At 51.5% G+C, this 21,899-nt stretch overlaps 1 protein-coding gene across 1 annotated transcript in view; it reads left to right on the plus strand.

Moving 5' to 3' along the window:
• Positions 1-21,899, plus strand: part of IPO5 (importin 5) — a 614,356-nt gene that overhangs the window by 256,570 nt on the left and 335,887 nt on the right. The window contains exon 15 of the mRNA XM_085622105.1: positions 15,830-15,913. Within this exon, the coding sequence (XP_085478231.1) occupies positions 15,830-15,913 (84 nt within the window). The remainder of the gene's footprint in view (positions 1-15,829; positions 15,914-21,899) is intronic.

A 21,899-nucleotide genomic window follows, 5' to 3' on the forward strand; every position in this document is an offset into this window, starting at 1 on the left:
CATCCTCAGATTGTTTTTTTCCGCCATTTGGTTCGGATGTGCTTATTTTGACTCAAGTTAGGAAAAAGTTTTTCCAGGCCAAAAGGCTTTTAGTTCGCGTCGGTACTGTTCCCGATCGGTATCGATAGTATCTTTGTTAGTTTACTAACTTCCAGAACCAACTTTTTCGCATCTTTCCCGACCATCGACCCGTCATCGACGATGGAATCGAGGACACCATTCAAGCGGTGTCCTGTATGCAATGCGAAATATCCCCATGTCGACGTCCACCCGGTGTGCAACAAATGCCTTTCACCGGATCACGACGAGTCTACATGTATGGCCTGTGCACGATTCCGATCCAAGAAGACCCTCCGGAATCGACGAGCAGCGAGACTCGAAGCGCAGCAAGCGGCGCCGGCCCCGGCCAACATCTTCAGCGCCAAGGACGAAGATGTCGAAGACGTGGAGAACCTACCCTCCAGCCCCGCTTCCGAACACGACTCCGGATCGGAAGGCGTCGAAGAGCGACTCTTTCACAGAGATGAAGCCGACACGGAGGTAGGAGACTACAATGAGGCCTTAGGGGCCGAAGAGAGTAGCTCCGGTGACGAGCAAGGCCTACCCGTACAGACTGAGGATATCCCAGTGCACCAGTCTATGGCTCCGGTCGAGGGATCGCCTTCGGGCCTTACCCAAGACCTATCCCGCAGTTCTTCGGCCCCGCCCGCTGGCCCGGCCTCGGACATTCAGCGGCAGCCATTACTACACAAAACGGCTGGTTTCCCTTCTTCCAAACCGAAACCGAAAGCTGTATTGGTTCCCCAGAAACCGGAACCAAAAGTAACGCTGGTCGGATCGAGGCCCACCACACCTTCGACGCCAGCAAAACCCGTCGGCACCGACCGCACCAAACGAGACTTCGGTGCCGAGCTTGCAGCAGCCGACGTCGGCGCCGACGCACGGAAAAAGACCTTCGGTGCCACCAAACCTACTCGGCTCCCGGCACCGAAACAATCGGCACCGACCCCAAAGGTCAAACTGCCTGCTGTGTCTCACACCGCTTCGACAGCACCACCAAAGGCACCCTCATCAACTACGTCGACGGCCACTACTGCTCCTCGACTCGATGACCCACTGGCGCCGAAGAAGTCCACGCCCGCCTCTACAGAACCGGTCGGCGCAAAGGTATCGATGGCGCTCCAGGTGCGGCCCGTTGCTGCGCAATGCATCAAACACAAAGCAGTCCTCCAGGACACGCCAGGCTCCGAGCCGATAAAAGCTCCACCAGCCTCTTCGGCACCAGCCAACATCACTTTTGGCCTGCCGCCATCCACGGCCCCAAAACTGTTCCACATCAGAACACGGGTCACCCACACCACGATCACGCCTGCCGAACGCTCTCCTGCAGAGACGTCTCCATCACACATCATCGACGCCGACACCGGCAGGATGATGCTCCACAAGAGGAGAATAACTTCCGAGCCAGCTTTGGACTCCTACCGGATCCCGCTTAAGAAAAAGCAGCCAGTGGCTTCGGAACCAGTTCTTTACGAACCACTCCATTCCTCTTACCAAGATCCACAGTCCTTCTCTCCCACACACTCCGAAACAGACGTTTTGGAGGACTACATGGGTGACCACGTCCCCTACCCCGGAGAGATGGACCCTCAAGGGCAACAGGACCCTGACCAGGCTTGGGATGACCCTGTAGACCCGGGTGCACCTATGGATACACAGGACCCGCAACTCTATGGAGCAAAAACGTCTCCCACAGAGGACACTGCCGCATTCAACGCCCTCATTGAACGTGCTGCGGCCAATCATGATATGCAACTCCACTCTGACACCGTCGAGGACGACTTTCTCATGGATACTTTCGCATCCTCAGAAAGAAATATAAAAACTCTACCCATGTTGAAGGGTGTCCTCAAACCAGCAAAGGACATCTTCAAGGAACCCACCAGGGCAAGAGTAATAAACCCCAGGATCGACAAGAAATACAGGTCGGCGCCTGGGGATCCTACCTACATTAGAGGCCAGTTACCTCTGGATTCCATAGTAGTGGCGAATGCTCGCAAACGGGCACACTCGCAAACAGGTGACGCTCCTCCCCCGGACAAAGAGTCCAAGGTGTTAGAGACCTCCGGCAAACGGGTTGCGGCCCAGGCAGCTAACATATGGCGCATTGCCAATACTCAGGCGCTCCTTGCTCGCTACGATCGAGCACACTACGACACATTAGAACAATTACTCCAACATCTCCCTGACCAATTCAAAGAAGGAGCAGAGATCCTCATCAGGGAGGGACAACTCCTCACAAACGCATCCATTAAGTGTGCACTGGATGCCGCGGATACAGCTGCCAGAGCCATAAACACTAGCGTCATGTTGCGACGACACGCCTGGTTGCGAATCTCCGGATTCAAACCTGAGGTACAAAATAACATCCTCAACCAGCCTGTCAACCCCGACTACTTATTCGGGCCAGAGGTTGACACCACCCTAGAGAAAATAAAGGACACAGACACTGCAAAGTCCATGGGGGCTCTCCAAACGCAGTCCTTTCGGAGCGGCTCCTTTCGTTGCCCCGGAAATAGAGGAACAGGTAGAGGACAGGGGTCACAGCAGACCTACAACAAGGGTAACACACAAAGCTCCTACGATAAGAACACCCGCGATGGTTATCGTGGCTCAAGCACAAAGGGCAGAGGACGCGGATACGGCAACACCAGGTCCTCCCCCAAGAACAAACAGTGACGCCCTCTCCCTTCCTCCCGACCACATAACACCTGTCGGGGGAAGGCTACAAAGGTTCCTGTCCACGTGGAACTCCATCACCACGGACAGGTGGGTCAAAGATATTGTCAAACACGGTTCTGTAGTAGGGGATCTCTGTTATAGTCATAATCTAGTGAATAGTCCCGCCCATGTGCGCGGACCCCGGAGCAATAAAAAATAATCTCTAAAAGGTGAAAACTCATGCAGACCTGCATACACCTTTAAGAGAGAATTTAATTTAAAGACAGATAATGCAGCCTATACCCACAGGCTACACTGTCCAGTACTTCAACTAGAATTCCACCAAAATCCACAAACAGCACTGCCTGTCCAGTTTTTCTCCACATAGGAAAAAACCCTGCCTCTACCAGCAAAAGCCTCTGGAATGATAGAGAGGAAGGAGTGGACAGACAAGCCCCATAGGCTGCCATTATGTGGCTTGGAACAGGATAGTGTGCCTTTAAGAAAACTTTCCAGTTTTCCAGAACTTTCCCCAGTATCCCAGAATGCCCAGCAGGTCCCATTTACTTTCAGTTCTTTTTTCCGGCTCCTGCTAGCAGGACCCTGGAGCATTGAGCTCTACCTTTTTCAAGGTTTTTCATTGAGATTTTGGCAATTTTTGTCACTTTTTCTTGTGTTTAGTAGCTGGTACTGTCAACATGCCTGGCTTGTTCGACAAGTGCCCGGAATGTGGTCGAAAGAAGGCTAAAACTGACCCACACGAGGTGTGCATAGCTTGCCTTCCCCAGTCCCACGTGCCTGAAAGCTGTACCATCTGCCACTCGTTTTCAGCAAGAACCCTGAGGGACAGGATGAAGAGCAGGCTTCAAGCTCTGGAGGAGCGAAGACTGAAGGCACCAGGTGGGTCTGGAGGGCCTGATTTGGCCCATACTGAGGCCTCTGGGGGGCTCCCCAGGGGCAGGAAGACCAGTAAGCGCTCCCGCTCCCCGGCGACGTCGAGGAGGATGACCACCGTCTGTTCGGCGTCTCCCCAGGGCTCTGGGGAGAAACGGCGTCGACTATCGCCGTCGAGGGACCTGAATAGGCCGCCGTCGACTAAATCGGCGTCGTCGGCGACGACGCCGTCTTCGACTGCGTCCAGCGGTCGACGTCGAGAGAAGACCCGGCGTCGTCGTTCGGCGTCGAGGGATCGCAGCTCGCCGTCGATGAAGAGCAGGAGATCGCCGTCGAGGCGAAGGTCGCCGTCGCCGTCGAGGCACACGTCGCCGTCGAGGCACACGTCGCCGTCGAGGCACACGTCGCCGTCGAGGCACACGTCGCCGTCGAGGAAGAGAGAGTCGCCGGGATCGGTGTACTCAGTGGTGTATACCCCGCCTCGGAGGTCTCCGTCGCCTCCTCCTCCTCCACCACCACCGCCACCTCCTCCACCACCGTCTCCACCGCCTCCTCCGCGGCCGCGGACTCTGTCTCCGCCACCCCGGCCTCTGTTGCTGCCAAGCACTCCTGCGGTGCCGCCGCCGGTCCCCCCGAGGTCGGTTTCCCTTCCACGGTACCCGACTCCGCCGCAAGGGACCCCGAAGCCACGACGCCCACGGTCGCCTGGACCAGCGAGACCGGCGGACAGGCCTAAGCCGAAGAGGTCGCGCTCCCGCTCTCACAGGAGGCGACGATCGCGGAGCCGAGGGCGATCCTCGTCAGACTCTAGACGACGCCGCAGAAGGTATAGGTCCAGGTCGCGCTCCTCGGACAGGGACCTTTCCCCGACGCTGTCGGACTCCCCGGGGACTAGGGTGTCGCCGGTGGACGACTTGGTCTCGTTCCAGGAGGTGCTGTTGCGAGGGGCTGCGAAGCTGAATATCACGGTGACGGTTCCAACACCCACGACGTCCGTGATATTTGAGACGCTTCATAAAAGACACTTGTCTCGCCCCCTCCTGCCTCTCGTGCCTGGACTGGTGGAACCAGCTTTGGAACTGTTCCTCACTCCCGCAACAGCGAAGGCCGCTCCGTCCAGGCTCATGAAGAAATATAGGGCCCCGGAGTCGGATCCGTCATTCTTGAGAGGGGACCCGAAACCGGATTCGGTTATCGTGACGGCGGCGAGAAAACATGCGACCGCCCCGGCCTCCACGGTGCCACCGGACAAGGAAAGCCGCTGGCTGGACTCTGCGGGCAGGAAGGTGTGTGGTACCGCCGCCACCACGATGAAGGCGGCGAGTGCAGGGGCGTTGTTGGGCCGTTACGACTGGGCCCTGTGGGAATCCCTGCAGCAATATGCGGACCTCCTGCCACGAGACAAGAAGGAGGACTTCTTGGAGACGGTGCGCGAAGGCATGCTGGTTTCTAACCAAACGATCAGCGCAGCAGCGGATATATCGCTATTGGCCGCCCACGCCTACTGTCATGGCGTCCACCAGCGGCGCCATTCCTGGTTGCGCCTGACGTCCCTCAAGCCGGAGGCGCAGCAGAGAGTGGCCAACCTGCCCTTCTCGGGGGAAACCCTGTTCGGGAAGCATGCGGACGATGAAATGGCCCGCATGAAGGCTGAAGCGGAAACCCTGACGGCCGTCGGGTTAGAGAAGGCCGAGAAAAAGAAACGACCGTTCCAGAGGAGGTTCGGGTCGTCTGGCCGAGGGCGTGGGCAGGGCTCAGGACAGCAGCAGCCACAACAGCAGCAGTTCCGCAAGCCCTTCCAGAAGCGCCAGAGGGGTAGAGGTGGCCAGCAGGCTACTACCACAAACAAGGGCCCGGCCGGGTCTCGGCCCTGAGCTGTTACTTCCCCCTCAACCGTTACCCACTCCAGTGGGGGGAAGCATTCGATTTTTTCCGGCAGAGTGGAGAAAAAATTACTCCGGACAAGTGGGTGCTGAATATTGTTTGCAATGGATACAGTCTTCGGTTCATCAGCCCGCCTCCAGCGATTCCGCCGGTCAGCTCTCGCTTCCAGCTGAGGGAGCTCCAGGCGGAGGCAGACATCTTGTTGAGAAAAAAGGCGGTAGAAGAAGTACCTTTGTCTCAAAGGGGAAGAGGTCTGTACTCTCGGTTCTTCCTCGTTCGCAAGAAGGACAAGAACGAGTTCAGGCCCATTCTGGATTTGCGACAAGCAAACAAGTGGATTCGCAGAGAGAAGTTTCGCATGCTATCGTTGCACCAGATTTACCCTCAGCTGCAACGGGGAGACTGGCTCTGTGCCATAGATCTACAGGATGCGTACTTCCATGTGCCCATAGCACAGAAGCACAGGAAGTTCCTGCGATTCCAAGTCGGCGCCAATCACTATCAATACACAGTACTGCCATTCGGGCTAAAGTCTGCTCCCAGGACTTTTTCGAAGTGCATGGCGGTGGTGGCGGCACACCTGCGGAGGAACAAGGTGTTTGTCTACCCGTATCTGGACGATTGGCTGATCAAGGCGTCATCCTTCGAGGAAGCGCCAGAACACTTCCGTTGGACGTGTGAGCTCTTGAACAAGCTGGGGTTACACGTCAACATGTCCAAATCGGTCCCATCTCCGGTACAGTGCATACAGTACCTGGGGGCCTCCATAGATACGCGGTCAGCAAGCGTGTCTCCTTCGGAGGAGAGACGGTTATCACTCCTTCGGAAGGCTCAGGACCTCAGGACTGCTCCATCGACGACTGTGAGGAAGGTGTCGTCTCTACTGGGATCGATGGCCTCCTGTATCTTCCTCACTCCGCACGCACGTCTACAGATGCGACCACTGCAGGAGTGCTTGGAGGATCAGTGGGATCAGAAGACAGGCTCTTGGGACGACAAGATCCGACTGTCTCTACATGCTCGTCAGTCTCTGAAGTGGTGGTGTTCGGCGGAAAACCTCCTCAAGGGGGTTCCCTTCCACAAGGACATTCCCACGACGAATGTGGTGACGGATGCTTCTCTCCAGGGCTGGGGTGCGCATTCCGGGGACCTGCAGATTCAAGGGAAGTGGTCTCCTTTGGAATAGACGTACCACATCAATTTCCTGGAACTCCGAGCTGTCTTCTTGGCACTGAAGGCTTTCCTTCCGTCCTTCCAGACCAACTCGCTGCTGATACAGACGGACAATACAACCACGATGTATTACCTCAACAAGCAGGGGGGGTCGAGATCGCGCACTCTGTCGCAGGAGGCGCAGGCGATCTGGCGCTGGCTGCTGGCCCGAGGACTGACGATCACGGCCACGCATCTGCCAGGGGTGCAGAATGCTCAGGCGGACGCCTTGAGCAGGCTGATTCAGGAAAACCACGAATGGGTCATAAACGACGAAGTACTAGGAGAAGTCTTCGCAAGGTGGGGGACTCCAGACGTAGATCTGTTCGCCACCGCCGAAAACAGCAAATGCCGAGACTTCGCATCCAGGTACTACCAGCGGGGGACGCTGGGGAATGCGCTATGGATCGATTGGTCGAACAGCTTTCTGTACGCTTTTCCACCCATTCCCCTGATTCCGGCGGTGCTCATCAACCTGTCCCAGTCCAGGGCGCGGATGATCCTGATCGCCCCGGAGTGGCCCAGGCAGTGGTGGTTCACGGACCTTCTTCACCGGTCTCTCCTTCCTCACATGCGGTTGCCGTGCAGGCCGGACCTTCTCAGGAAGTTCGGGGGGCGGATGGTGCACCCCAACCTCTCGTCTTTGAGTTTGGCGGCATGGCTCCTGAAATAGTGCAATATGGTCATCTGAATCTACCAGACGATTGTATGGACATTCTGAAGGAATCTAAGCGACCTTCCACTAGGACATCCTATGCTTACAAGTGGAAGAGGTTCTGTATCTGGTGTAAGTCCAAGAACTTTGATCCGACAACATGTAAGGAAGATGTCATCCTTCCATACCTTTTGCATCTGGCGCAGTCTGGCCTTAATTTCCATTCCATTAAGGTTCATCTGGCTGCTTTGACTGCTTACAGGAAGTGCCCTTCACAGACGTCCTTCTTTCAGATTCCTGTGGTCAAGGATTTTTTGGAAGGCTTGAAGAAGGTGTTCCCTCCTGTCCGACTTCCCTCGCCTTCTTGGGACTTGAATGTGGTGCTGTCCAGACTGATGAGAGAGCCTTTTGAACCTATTCACAAGGCTTCATTGCAGCACCTATCCTGGAAGGCGGCGTTCCTAGTGGCCATTACATCGGCCCGCAGGGTGAGTGAACTTCAGGCATTATGTTGTCAAGAACCTTATACTGTGTTTCATGCTGCTAAGGTTGTGATGCGTACTCTCCCTACGTTCCTTCCTAAGGTTATCTCTGACTTTCATGTCAATCAGACCATAACTTTACCTACGTTCTTTCAGAATCCCTCTTCACCAGCGGAAAGGGCTCTCCATTCCCTGGATGTCCGAAGGGTGTTGAAATTTTATCTGGATAAGACCAAGGATATTCGTAGGTCTGACCAATTGTTTGTTAATTATGGCTCAGTCAGGACTGGTCTTGCGACCTCTAAGCAGTCCATCTCTCGGTGGATTGTGTCCTGCATACAGTTGTGTTATCAAAAGGCTAATAAGACCTTAGGGGGTAAACCTAAGGCTCATTCCACCAGGGGCAAAGCTGCCACGACGGCTTTGCTGCGTAATGTTCCGATTGCGGAAATCTGTAAGGCGGCCACGTGGAAGTCGGTCCATACCTTTGCTGCGCATTACTGTCTGGACACGGATGCCAGGGCAGATGCTCAGGTTGGGCAGGCTTCGCTGCGAAATTTGTTCGCACAGTAGTGGTAGTGTCTTATGTGTTCTCCACCGCTTTTGTTGTGTGGGTATGGGCTTGCCATTCTATTCACTAGATTATGACTATACACAGAGATCCCCTACTACAGAAGGAGTAGTTTCTTTTCTGTAACTCCAGTTCTGTAGTAGGGGTATCTCTGTTATAGTCATAAGCGCCCGCCCTCCTCCCCGGTGGAGAGATACTTATTCATATGTAGAATGCTACAGGTCTGGCGTGCTACGCCTTCAAAAAGAACTGAAAGTAAATGGGACCTGCTGGGCATTCTGGGATACTGGGGAAAGTTCTGGAAAACTGGAAAGTTTTCTTAAAGGCACAGTATCCTGTTCCAAGCCACATAATGGCAGCCTATGGGGCTTGTCTGTCCACTCCTTCCTCTCTATCATTCCAGAGGCTTTTGCTGGTAGAGGCAGGGTTTTTTCCTATGTGGAGAAAAACTGGACAGGCAGTGCTGTTTGTGGATTTTGGTGGAATTCTAGTTGAAGTACTGGACAGTGTAGCCTGTGGGTATAGGCTGCATTATCTGTCTTTAAATTAAATTCTCTCTTAAAGGTGTATGCAGGTCTGCATGAGTTTTCACCTTTTAGAGATTATTTTTTATTGCTCCGGGGTCCGCGCACATGGGCGGGACTATTCACTAGATTATGACTATAACAGAGATACCCCTACTACAGAACTGGAGTTACAGAAAAGAAACTACTCCTTACTGCCTAGAATTAACCTCCACTCCACCCACAATACCTCCAAAACACCGTCCTATGTCCTCAGAGCACTTAACGCTCTTACAGCAGGAAATGCTAAGTATGCTACTAAAAGGTGCAATAGAGGTCGTACCCGTCCACGAGCAAGGTACGGGGGTGTACTCCCTGTACTTTTTAATACCGAGAAAGGACGGGTCACTCAGACCTATACTAGACCTCAGACCCCTGAACCGCTACATTCTCTCCGAGCATTTTCACATGCTCACTTTACAGCAAGTCCTCCCGCTGCTCAAGCAGGGAGACTTCCTGGCCACACTGGACCTCAAAGATGCGTATTTCCACATACCCATTCACCCCTCACACAAAAAATACCTCAGGTTCACCGTTCAGGGGCAGCACTACCAATTCAAAGTCCTTCCCTTCGGCGTGACGACAGCACCCAGAGTTTTCACAAAGTGCCTAGCTACTGTGGCGGCACATCTACGGAGGCAGCACATACACGTCTACCCTTACCTGGACGACTGGCTTGTTCAAGCAAAGTCAGCCCAGCAATGTGCCAGCCACATGTCCCGCACCATTCACCTCCTTCACAGTCTGGGGTTCTCACTAAATTACCCAAAATCCCATCTCCAACCCGCACACGTACAACAGTACCTAGGTGCGACTATAGACACTCTGGCGGCCACAGCTCAGCCAAATTTAGTGAGGATCAACAGCATGCAAATGCTGATTTCCAAGTTCAAACCCCAACACTCCCTTCCCGCGCGAGTGTTCATGCAGTTGATAGGCATGATGGCCTCCTGCATTTTCATTGTCCCACACGCGAGACTACATATGCGCCCGCTTCAGGAGTGCTTAGCACGTCAGTGGAATCAGGCTCAAGGACAGTTGAAAGACCTAGTGTTGGTGAGCGGTCGGGCATACAACTCTCTGCATTAGTGGAATCCACAAAACCTTTTCAAGGGCCGACCGTTCCAAGAGCCTGTTCCACAAATACTGACAGCGGACGCGTCTCTCCAGGGATGGGGAGCTCATGTACTCAACTACACAGTGCAGGGACTGTGGACAACACAACAAAAGATGCACATCAACCTCTTGGAATTGATGGCAATCTTCCTGGCAATGAAAGCATTCAAAGTACACTTGTGCAACAAAGTCGTGTTGATCCGGACGGACAACATGACCGCCATGTACTACATACAGAAGCAGGGAGGAACACACTCTCCACAGTTGTCTCATCTGGCTCAGAGCATGTGGAAGTGGGCCATTCAGAGGAACATGTTCCTCATGGCAGAACACCTCCCCGGCAAAGACAACCAGATGGCGGATCTGCTCAGCAGACACAGCCACCAGATGCACGAGTGGGAGTTACACCCATCAGTACTCCAACCGTACTTCCAGCAATGGGGTCATCCAGAGATAGACCTATTCGCCACAAGCGAAAATGCAAAATGCCAAAGCTTTGCCGCCAGGTTCCCACACCCACAATCGCAGGGCAATGCGATATGGATGAACTGGTCCGGCAGATTTGCGTACGCTTTTCCCCCAGCGCCGTTGATACCGCTGGTGGCTCGCAAACTCAGACAACACTCCCTGACACTCGTCCTGGTTGCTCCAACGTGGGCACGCCAGCCATGGTACACCACTTTTCTCGAACTTTCCGTGGTGCCGCATCAAAGGCTACGGATCAAACCCGCGCATTTGACGCAGAACCATGGAGAGATTCAGCACCCAGATCCGCAACAGCTGAACCTGGCGATCTGGCTCCTGAAGTCCTAGAGTTTGGCTACCTAAACCTGCCACCTGACTGTATGGACATCATTAAGGAAGCTAGAAGACCCACTACCAGAGCTTGCTATGCAGCCAAATGGAAAAGGTTCGTCATTTACTGCAATAATAATGACATTAACCCGCTAGACGCATCCATCCAAAACATAATTTGTTACCTCTTACACCTATACCGATGCAATCTGGCGTACACCTCTATACGTGTCCATTTGACCGCAATATCAGCCTATCTACAGACCAGGCAGCACCTCTCTTTATTCAAAGTGCCTGCCATCAAAGCATTCTTGGAAGGACTCAAACGAGTAATTCCTCCAAGCCACCCACCGGCTCCAATGTGGAACCTCAACTTGGTCCTCACACGCCTGATGGGTCCACCCTTTGAACCTCTACACTCATGCGAGATTCAATTCCTTACCTGGAAAGTAGCTTTCCTAGTAGCAATCACTTCTTTAAGAAGTGTTAGTGAACTCCAGGCACTAACCGTTCAAGAGCCATTTATACAGGTTCACGCCAACAGGGTCGTACCACGTACCAACCCCAAATTCATGCCCAAGGTCATATCGCAGTTCCACATGAACCAAACTATTGAACTGCCTGTTTTCTTCCAAAACCCACAGACTGTCGCAGAAAGAGCACTCCATACACTAGATGTGAAGAGAGCCCTCATGTACTATATCGACAGGACTAAGATCTTTAGGAAGACAAAACAACTTTTCGTTGCTTTTGCCCCACACCACAAAGGTAACGCTATCTCCAAAGCAGGTATAGCCAGATGGATCGTTAAATGTATTCAAATTTGCTATCAAAAGGCTAAACGCACATTAACGATTCCACCACGAGCCCACTCAACACGTAAGTTAGGGGCCTCCATGGCTTTCCTAGGAAACATCCCTTTGCATGATATATGTAGAGCAGCCACCTGGTCCACTACACACACCTTTACCAAACACTATTGTGTGGATGTGCAATCAAAACAGCAGGCAGCTGTAGGACAGGCTGTTCTCAAAACTCTTTTTCAGACCGCTGCAGCTGGCACTGGTAGCCGCCACTAATAGGAGGTACTGCTATGTATTCTATGCACAGATATGAATTCAGCAGCCCACATGCCTCGAACTGAATATGCTACTTACCAGTATGCATCTGTTCTTGGCATGTAGGGCTGCTGACCTTCATATCGCCCTCCCTCCTCCCCGGCGCCTGTAACAGCTGCAGCTCTCAGAATTACTGTAAGCATGGTCATCACTTTCTGTATCTACTCCATCACTGCCACAATGGCGAGAAACAATCTGAGGATGGAGAGGATGCCCATGCGCACTGTAGTCCAGGGGAGGAGTCACCTATCCCAGGATACTTCGAAGACTCTTCCAGGACAACAACGTGCAAACATCCGGACCCAACACTAGGCGGCGATCTATGCACAGATATGAATGTCAGCAGCCCTACATGCCTCGAACTGAATATGCTACTTACCAGTATGCATCTGTTCTTGGCATGTAGGGCTGCTGACCTTCATATCGCCCTCCCTCCTCCCCGGCGCCTGTAACAGCTGCAGCTCTCAGAATTACTGTAAGCATGGTCATCACTTTCTGTATCTACTCCATCACTGCCACAATGGCGAGAAACAATCTGAGGATGGAGAGGATGCCCATGCGCACTGTAGTCCAGGGGAGGAGTCACCTATCCCAGGATACTTCGAAGACTCTTCCAGGACAACAACGTGCAAACATCCGGACCCAACACTAGGCGGCGATCTATGCACAGATATGAATGTCAGCAGCCCTACATGCCAAGAACAGATGCATACTGGTAAGTAGCATATTCATATTGTTACCGCTCACTAAGTTAGGAGACCAGCGAGATTTTGCTTTTAAACCACTAGATATTGAAAGATCGGGTCTAATGTCTAAATCCTCCAAAACCCTACTAATTGTGACTGGATCTTCTTCAAGTTCCGTAATTGAAATTAATGTTACTGTATCTCGAATATCCTCAATAGTTGGTACATTAGACACTGAGTTACTGGTTAAACTCGAAATCCTTTTATTTGGTTTAGGATTCAAAGCAAAGTATTTTTTCAATTTTAAACTTCTAATAAATCTGAATAAATCAATTTTGGTATCACATAAATTTCCTTTAGACCTAGGACAGAATCCCAAACCTTTCTTCAAGAGTGTAATCATCTCCGTGAGCTCATAAGCAGATAAATTTAACGACATCTGCATCATTCCCTTTCTGTGTATCTACTGCTTCTTGTCCCAAGAGCGGGTTTTCATCCCTGCTCCCTTCTGTTGCCACTTCTCTTCCCCCTCCTGATTTTCTTATGCTGCCTGTTCTCATGACCTGTTCCCTGTTCCCTCTTTTTATACGATTCACTTCTTGTAGGAAAGAAGAGCTCCTCAAAGGGGGTAGTTGTCTAATCAGAGCTCCAGCACCACCCTCTGCGTCGCTCCCACTTGTAGATATCGTACTTGGCGATGTGTTACTAGAGCTCATAGGGGTTGGATCAAGAGGTGGTTTACTTTTGTTCGCGACAGACGTCACAGCGAAAAATTATGATATTCTTAAGGGAGTACTACAAAATCATCAAAATGATATTAAGCAAAAAAGCACGTAAATTAAAGAGATGAGGTGGACTATAATAGTGAGTCTTTTTTTTTCTCAAATATGATTACCACGGACAAAAGTAAACCACCTCTTGATCCAACCCCTATGAGCTCTAGTAACACATCGCTAATTACTTTCAATTACGGAACTTGAAGAAGATCCAGTCACAATTAGGGTTTTGGAGGATTTAGACATTAGACCTGATCTTTCAATATCTAGTGGTTTAAAAGCAAAATCTCGTTGGTCTCCTAACTTAGTGAGTGATAACAATATTGAGATTGTTCATACTTTGGTTACCAGAGATTTAGGTAAGTCTATAGACAGATCAAGACAACCCTTTGAGAACTCTAAGGATAATTTGACCAGTTGTGAGCACAAGGCATTGAAAACATTGATGGATAATTCTGATTTGATAATCAGAAAAGCAGAAAAAGGAGGCAACATGGTTGTTATGAATAGGACAGACTATGATCAAGAAATACATCCCCAGTTGAATAATTTGCATTGCTATGAGAGAATAGCATATAATCCCATGTTTTCTCCCGTAATAAAGATTAATGATCTTTTGAAAAAATGGCATGAAAACAGTCTTAGATTAATTCTTGTATTTAACCGTTAACCGCCCACGGTATCCTTGCTTATACACATTACCTAAAATTCACAAGGCCCTCCCATTTCCACCCGGGAGGCCTATTGTATCGGGAATAGGGGGACCGACAGAGCGACTATCGCAATTTGTGGACCTGTTCCTACAGCAAACGTAGAGTCACATTATAGTTGGAATTCATACACGAATACGTTAGATACATGACCTAATTGAAGTTTAAGCCCTAAGGAAGTCGCACTGTTGATTACCGTAGCGACGAAATGCGTTGGGAATGGAAGAATTTGGAAATAAAAGAAGACTAAAAGATCAGGAGCCCAATTGAATTTTGTGCTATCTCAGGAACTTGTATACTGTATATGGACATGGAGCGTGTGCATCAGCATAATCTGTGATTTATTTGTCTTTCTCTTGGGAAATTGGTTATTTTTCCCATTGTTTGATGGCACCGCAGTATTATCAGTCTTAACAAACATCTGTTTAATTTTGTAGGAGCGCCTTATTCCGTTACACCACCTTAAGTCTGTACACACTATACCTTACTTTGGTATAGTATATACTAAGCCAGTTTCCTACACTTGATGTACATTAATGTTAGGTGAGGGGTGAAGTTTCTTGCTCTAAAAATTGGGTTGCAAATCTAAAATTTGGGAGGCACTGACTTGAGGGAGCAGTGTGACACTTGAGATCGCCAGATATCTTTTGGCTATTACCAAAGCCAGTTCTATACATTTTGTGCCAACTTTCTCTGCCTTCGACCTGGGATATATTTCCAGTATACAACTGTCTATTCCTTTTGCAGTCGTGCGGCTAATAACTTCTTCCAGATCCTCCACGTTGGTTGTCAGTTTCTTTCAAGTACATCACATTCCCATACTTTGTGTGAAGCCCATCTTGTCAGCCCTACATCTGACTCCTGAGCGGTATATTTTAACTATTCTTATGAGGGTCAAATCAGTCCTATGAAGAAAGTTTAACTGCATAAAACTGAAGCTTGCATTTTGTGACAGTTCGCTTGCATATGCCAGTACTTTGCTCTATTCAGAATCCAACACCTCCTTATTTCAGCTACCCGCTTGTTTCTGAGATTGAGCAGGCTGATGCTATTGCAGCTTGTAAGGCCCCTGTAACATCAAGGTCCCACTCCTATTGCCCTTCCTCCTAATGTACAATAAATGCACAACTTTGAGCATCTAAGTGTCTCTTTCCCCCATAGTGTCCTCGTGGTAGTCCTATAGGTCAGCATTTGTCCCATCAGACGTCCAAACTCTTAATCTAGTTCCCCATGCAAAACATGCATGTCCTTCAATAAGGGCTTAATGGTAAACATAATTATATAGTGATAAGAGTTAGGTTAGAATGTCTCCTAAATGAAGGTTGGCTTTGTGTCCTCCCAAAAATTTCTCTGTAGGACATAATGCCATAGGTTGGTTTCTGGTTTCAATGTGGCTGTTGCAGGGTTTACTATATTAGCAGCTGTATGATAGTACATGCTATTTTAGGATGGTGTTTTCGGTCAGATTAACTAAAGGTACATGTTTTTTCTTTAACTTCTTAAAATTTTCTTTTGTTTGCTATGTTTGTGCCCTCTTTTGCATCAGAATTATACTGTAGTAGTTCTTGTAGCAGAGGGGATGTTCATCCCCTCAAAATAGGTTGCGTGAGTGAAGTTTCCCTGATGCCATTTGTTTCTCCTTACAGTTTATGCAGGATGCTTCTGACGTAATGCAATTGCTACTCAAGACTCAAACTGACTTTAGTGATCTGGAAGATGACGATCCTCAAGTGAGTCCTACTCTTATTTATTGTTAAAATAACCCAATTTAATAGATATTGTAGTGAAAAGCTAACTAAACTGTTTTCCTGTTACAAATGCAGTTCAAGAAATTTAGCTAAATGTGAACCATCAATTAAGCATTTAAGCTAAATGTCTGCCGGAAGTGTCCAACTGGCTCGCTTTACTTGCTGTACTTTCTGTTAAGGTCTTGCCTCCTAGACAGCGCAAGGCCTACCAGACAGCACAAGCTGTCTGGTTGAAAAGACCTATTGTGGGCTTAGCAAGAACTTCAGGGGGCTTTTGGATGCCCATTGTTTACCATTGGTTGGCTTTGTTTCTCATTTTCTTGCTTCTTATTGGATGGCTTTTCTTGTTAACCTTGTTTGTCCCTCCCCTCTAGCATAGCCTCATTACCACCTTGTTGATTTTGCTGCTTTTAGGGAACAATTTTTTGATTAAGTACTCCCATGAGAGTGCATGTTTTACAACTCTCTCATGTGGTCATTTGCAGAAAAGCACAACTTTGCTCTGCAATGTGTTTCTCATGTACTTTTCCACCCATCCTACTATGTTATCTGTTCTCTCCCTCTTGTGCTTCTTTCTCCTTTCCCTGTCTTGCCTCCCACCAATCCCTTGTTGCTCTCTTCATGACCTGCCTTTCTTCTCACACCTCACCAGATACTCCCCTCTTGCTCCTCCCCAAGCACATGAATATTCCTGCCCAAGCGCGGGATCCCGGAAACGTATATAACTTATATGTGGAAACAAAAAAATATATAAAAAATATAAATATATAGATAGATGTCCATTTTACCGGGGGCCCCCAAACCTGCAGGGCGGCCTCTGCTCTCAGGAACGGAGTATCCTGTTACTGCATGTCCATACGAAAAAAAAAATTGTAGAAGCCCTACTCCGACTTACAATCATGTTGACCTTTATTCATCAAATGTGGCAGCCAAAAGGACACTCTTAATCCTTACGCGTTTCACCGAAATTGCCTTGGTCACAGGTGAGTGCATTTAATTCCTTGTGGTCACATGGCCTGCTACAACTTCCTACAGGCCCCAGGGTGCACCGTAATTGATATTTAAAGTTCGTACTGTGATGCATTTTTAAATTTCATTCTGTTTAGCACATTTTAATCACACCAAAGTCCGAAAATACTGCCATAGTTCGTGGTGCACACTGTACAGTTTAAAAAAGCAAAGTGCATAATTCTGCTGCCACAAAAACTTTATGTACATGAATTGCGGAATCTCCAGAAAGAGGAATACCTCCCTCCTCTCCCTTTCTCACTAATGTAGCCAGAATACCACGGAATTCCACTTTGCTGGCACAGTAGCAAGCAGGTCATGCCCCCTCCGTATTATCCAAACAAAGATCTCCATTTTACCGGGGGCCCCCAACCCTGCAGGGCGGCCTCTGCTCTCAGGAACGGAGAATCCTGTTACTGCATGTCCATATGAAAAAAAAAAAATTGTAGAAGCCCAACTCCGACTTACAATCATGTTGACCTTTAGATATATATATATATATATATATATCAGATTACACTGTGCATAGACCGGATGTTTGCACTTTTTCCTCTTGGAAAGTGTTTGGAAGTAACGAGGTATGTGACTCCTCCCTTGGATCGTATTGCGCATTGGGGTTCGGCTCCATCCTCAGATTGATTTTTTTTTTTCCGCCATCTGGCTCGGATGTGATCTTCGCGCTCCTGTTCCGAACAGTTTCCAGTTCTTCTTTTGCGGTATTGTTTTCGATCGCGATCTCCACACTCGACGCGACTCATCGTTCCATGTCTTTGATTCCAGTCGTCGACGAGGGCCTTCGGGCCTACCCAAGCTTCGGTCCTGGCTGATGGAAAGGACTCCATTCAAAAAGTGTCCTCGATGTGGGTCCAAATTTCCCCACACCGATCTCCGCGACCCCTGCCTCTACCCTGAACACGAGGCTCGAGACTGTCCGGCGTGCAAATCCTTCCGGTCCAAGAAAACCATTTGAGACCGAAGGGCGAGAAGAACCATGGCACACTCGTCGACAGCGATCCCTGACGACATCTTCAGAGAAGGCGTCGAGGCTCCAGAAGGACAGCACACCGAAGAGGGCCTCGTCAGCGCCGCCGAGGCAGACTACTCAGATGTCGGACATCTCTCCGGCACAGAGGGTTGTGAGTACCAACATCCACCCCCACCCCCTCTATGGCATCCAAAAAGGCTTCGGTCACGCCTTCGCCCTCGGGCCTAGGCACGACCAAGGACATCGCTTCCCACACCTCGCTTTCAGGTCCGGTGCAGAAGCCTTTCAAGCCTTCCGGCGGCTCGGGCTCGAGCCGGCCTACCGTCGGTGCCGAGAAACACTCCTCCGCACCGGCGCCGAAAAAGAAAATGGCCTCCTCCTCGGCACCGAGCTCCACACTGAAGCACTCTGCGCCGAAAACAAGCACAAGCTCCTCGGTACCGACACCGTCCCCGGAGCAGAGCAAAAAACAAAAAGCCATCGACACCCACACCTCCAAGCCGAAAGTCATCTCGGAGCTGAGTAAACAACCAGCCATTCCTCAGCTCACAGTTCAAAACAAACTGATGCTGACTCCAAGACTAAAAGACCTACGGCCCAAAGCGAAGCTTTCGGTGCCGACGGATCGGCCACTCATTGAAGACCTGTTTAGGCCTGATCTTTACAAAAGACACTGGTCAAGGACCCTAAGACTGGACATTTGATGCTCAGCATCAAAGAGACCGCTGGACAAGCCTTCCCCAGCTCTACCTCCATAGAGGAAAGACTTTGCTACCTCCCATTTGAGAATACCTTCACCACCTCCTCCAGCTCCTCCACCACCTCCTCATTCTCCCACACCCTCTCCGGGTGATTATGATCATGACGACCGACCAACCAACCCACAGGGCACCCCACTCCTACAGGCTCCCCAGACCTATGGGACGACTAATATTCCAGACATCCCTAATGTCCCGCAGGATGATCTCTACCCTTCGACATCCCCTCCGGAAGACACAATGGGGTTTAATCAACTACTCCAGAGGGCTGCACACTACCACTGTGTGGATCTCCATACTGACCTCGTGAAGGAGGACTTCCTCCTAGATACCTTTGACACAACACACAGGGCCACTTCCATCCTGCCCATGCTCAAGCACGCGCCGGAGGTCTTTAAAGACTCTGTCAAGGCCAGGGTCATCAACCCTCGAATTCACAAGAAATAGAAGGCCCCACCTACATCAGAGGGCCAGCACCACTAGACTCCCTAGTAGTGTCCACTGCAAGAAAGCATGCAAACTCTCAGGCATCAGGCGAAGCACCACCACCTGATAAGGAATCCAAACTCTTGGACGCATAAGGCAAGCGCACTGCATCCCAGGCATCGCAAACACGCACGCGCTTTTGGCAAGATACGACAGGGCACATTATGATGAACTAGAAGCCATAATGCAACACCTCCCTGACAAATACAAAAATAGAGCCAATGAGCTAATCCAGGAGGGTAAAACTAACACCTCCATTCGCTGTGCCCTAGATGCAGCTGACACCGCTTCTAGGGCAATTAACACCAGCGTTGTCCTCCGTCGGCATGCCTGGCTACAAATTTCAGGTTTCAAGCCAGAGGTGCAAGCTTCCAATCTGAAAGAAACACGTTAGATTCCTCACCTTAGAATATCCCCAGGCGTCAGGCTGGATCCGGAAAGATTTTTCATCCGCAATACCCCTTGCGCGTCGCTAGGCGTCGTCTGCGGCTCCGCGTCCGTCGTCGGCATCGTGTGCCGGAATGACGTCGTCGGAGTACTTAGACGCCGCCCTCGCGCTGACGTCGGTTCTCTTTTCCGCGCCAGACAGCGCCGCTCCGGGAAGAGCTTACCCCTTAGTCAATTTTTGACTAACATTTTTTGACTCTTTTTGGTCTTTGTCGACTCGACTCTGGTGCCGGTAGGATGCCTGGATTTAAGGCCTGTGACGCCTGTCATCGCCTGATGTCGGTGACGGATCACCATCGCCGGTGCCTTTACTGCCTGGGGGCCGACCACGATGCGGAGTTGTGCTCCGACTGTCAGGCCTTGACCTCGAAGGCTAGGCGGGAGCGGTCCCGTAAGCTTCTCGAGCTTCGGCACTCTGCTCCGCGCAGCTCACTTTCTCGGTCCAGGAGGAGGTCCAAGGACCGGTCGCAGAGCCGCAGCCATCATCGCTCGTCGGGCTCGAAGTCTTCGGGTAAGTCAAAGCGATCCAAGAAGTCCAAGAGGCGACACCGCTCTTCGGACTCCCCTCGCGCGATTCGGCCGAGGGTGGTCCCGGAGCCGCAGGAGCTGCGTCCGGCTCCATAACCACCAGTCCCTGGGATTGACGCGACTCCGGCAGAGGTCAGTGCCTTCCTCTCGGCCATGAGGGGCCTGCCTCTGCCGTAGACGCCTGTTGGCGCGCCTTCGGGCCCCACAGGCTCGACTGGGCGATCTCGTGTGCCGGCGGCTCCGGCGCCGTCTACTACTTCAGTCCCGACGCCGCAGGTCCCTGAGAGATCCAGGCCTGGATCTCTGTCGGCGCCGGTCGACCTCACGGCGCCTCCTCCGGCGCCGACACCAGTTCCACCTCCGGCGCCATCTCCGGATGACGCCGTTCCCCGGTTTAGTCCCTGTCCGGACCCGACGCCGGCACGGCACCGCAACAGACTCCGATGGATGAAGGTTTCATCTACCGTCCGGCTCCGATCGTTTCAGGAATTGGATGACGGGGGCGACTGGGAGGGGTCTGAGGACCCTATGGCCCTCCAGGGTCAACTTGCACAGGACTGGGCAGACGAACTGGGGGATGCCAGTGGTCTGGACACTTCGCCGGACGCTGGCTTCATCTCGCCTCCGACTGTGGCTTTGGAGGAAGGTGCAGCTTTTTCCGTGGTGCTGCGCAAGGCGGCCGCAGCCCTGGGGCTCTAGTTACCTGCTGTGGCCGTGAGGACTAATATCCTCAGAGGTGCTTCAACCGTCAGCAAGCTCCACTGAGCCTCTGCTGCAGTTCAATGAGGCCCTAGTCGACGTTCTGCAGGGCACTTGGTCCAAGCCCTCCACAGTTCCTCCTGTGGATCGAAACGTGGCCTGGCGCCACCGCCCTACTCCGGGCGACCCCAGTTTCCTGTCCCAACACCCCACCCCCGAGAGCCTGGTTATCCAGGCCTCCACTTCCCAATCCTCCTTCCCGTCCGCTCCTCCGGATCGGGAATCCAAGAGGCTGGAACAGTTCGGCAAGAAATTGTTCTCTTCCCTGAGTTTGGGCCTGCGGTCTTTGAACATAGCTTGCCTCTTGGACGGTTTCTCCCACTCTCTGTGGGATACGGTGGAGGATGTGCTGCCACTGTCCGGTGGAGGCCCGGACAAGTCTCTCCCAGGCACTTGCTGACGGGCGAGATGCAGCGCGACATGCCATACGGTGTGGACTTGACACCACGGACTCGCTGGGTAGGGCGATTTCCATCACGGTGGCGCTCCGGTGCCACGCCTGGCTGAGGTCCACGTCTTTTTCGGGGGATGACCAGAGTACCCTCATGGATATGCCCTTTGATGCCGCTCGCCTTTTTGGTGAGAAGGCGGATAGTGCCTTTCGCCCCCTTCGTGGCCAAGGAAGGGGCGCCTCCTCACGTCCGCCTAGCCACCGCAGAACCAACGTGCACGCGGTCGCGGACGTGGGTTCCGCCGTGGCGGTTCTAGAGGACAACGTGCCGGTCAGTCCACATCCACCCCGGCAGCATCCGCCTCAAAGCCTTCCTAGTCCGAGCTTTCAGGCCCATTCCTCGCCAGTGGGAGGCAGGGTTCGCCATCACCTGCTCCACTGGCGTACCATCACTTCGGGCAGGTGGGTGCTGCAAATCGTCCGAATGGGCTACTCCCTCCCCTTCGAGACGACCCCTCCAGCCTTGCCACCGCAGCACCACCGTATCTCGGAGGATCATTTGAATCTTCTGCGAGAGGAAGTTTCTGCCCTCTTGGCCAAAGAGGC

Source organism: Triturus cristatus, chromosome 8 (genome assembly GCF_964204655.1).
Source record: "Triturus cristatus chromosome 8, aTriCri1.1, whole genome shotgun sequence".
Classification (NCBI taxonomy): Eukaryota; Metazoa; Chordata; class Amphibia; order Caudata; family Salamandridae; genus Triturus; species Triturus cristatus.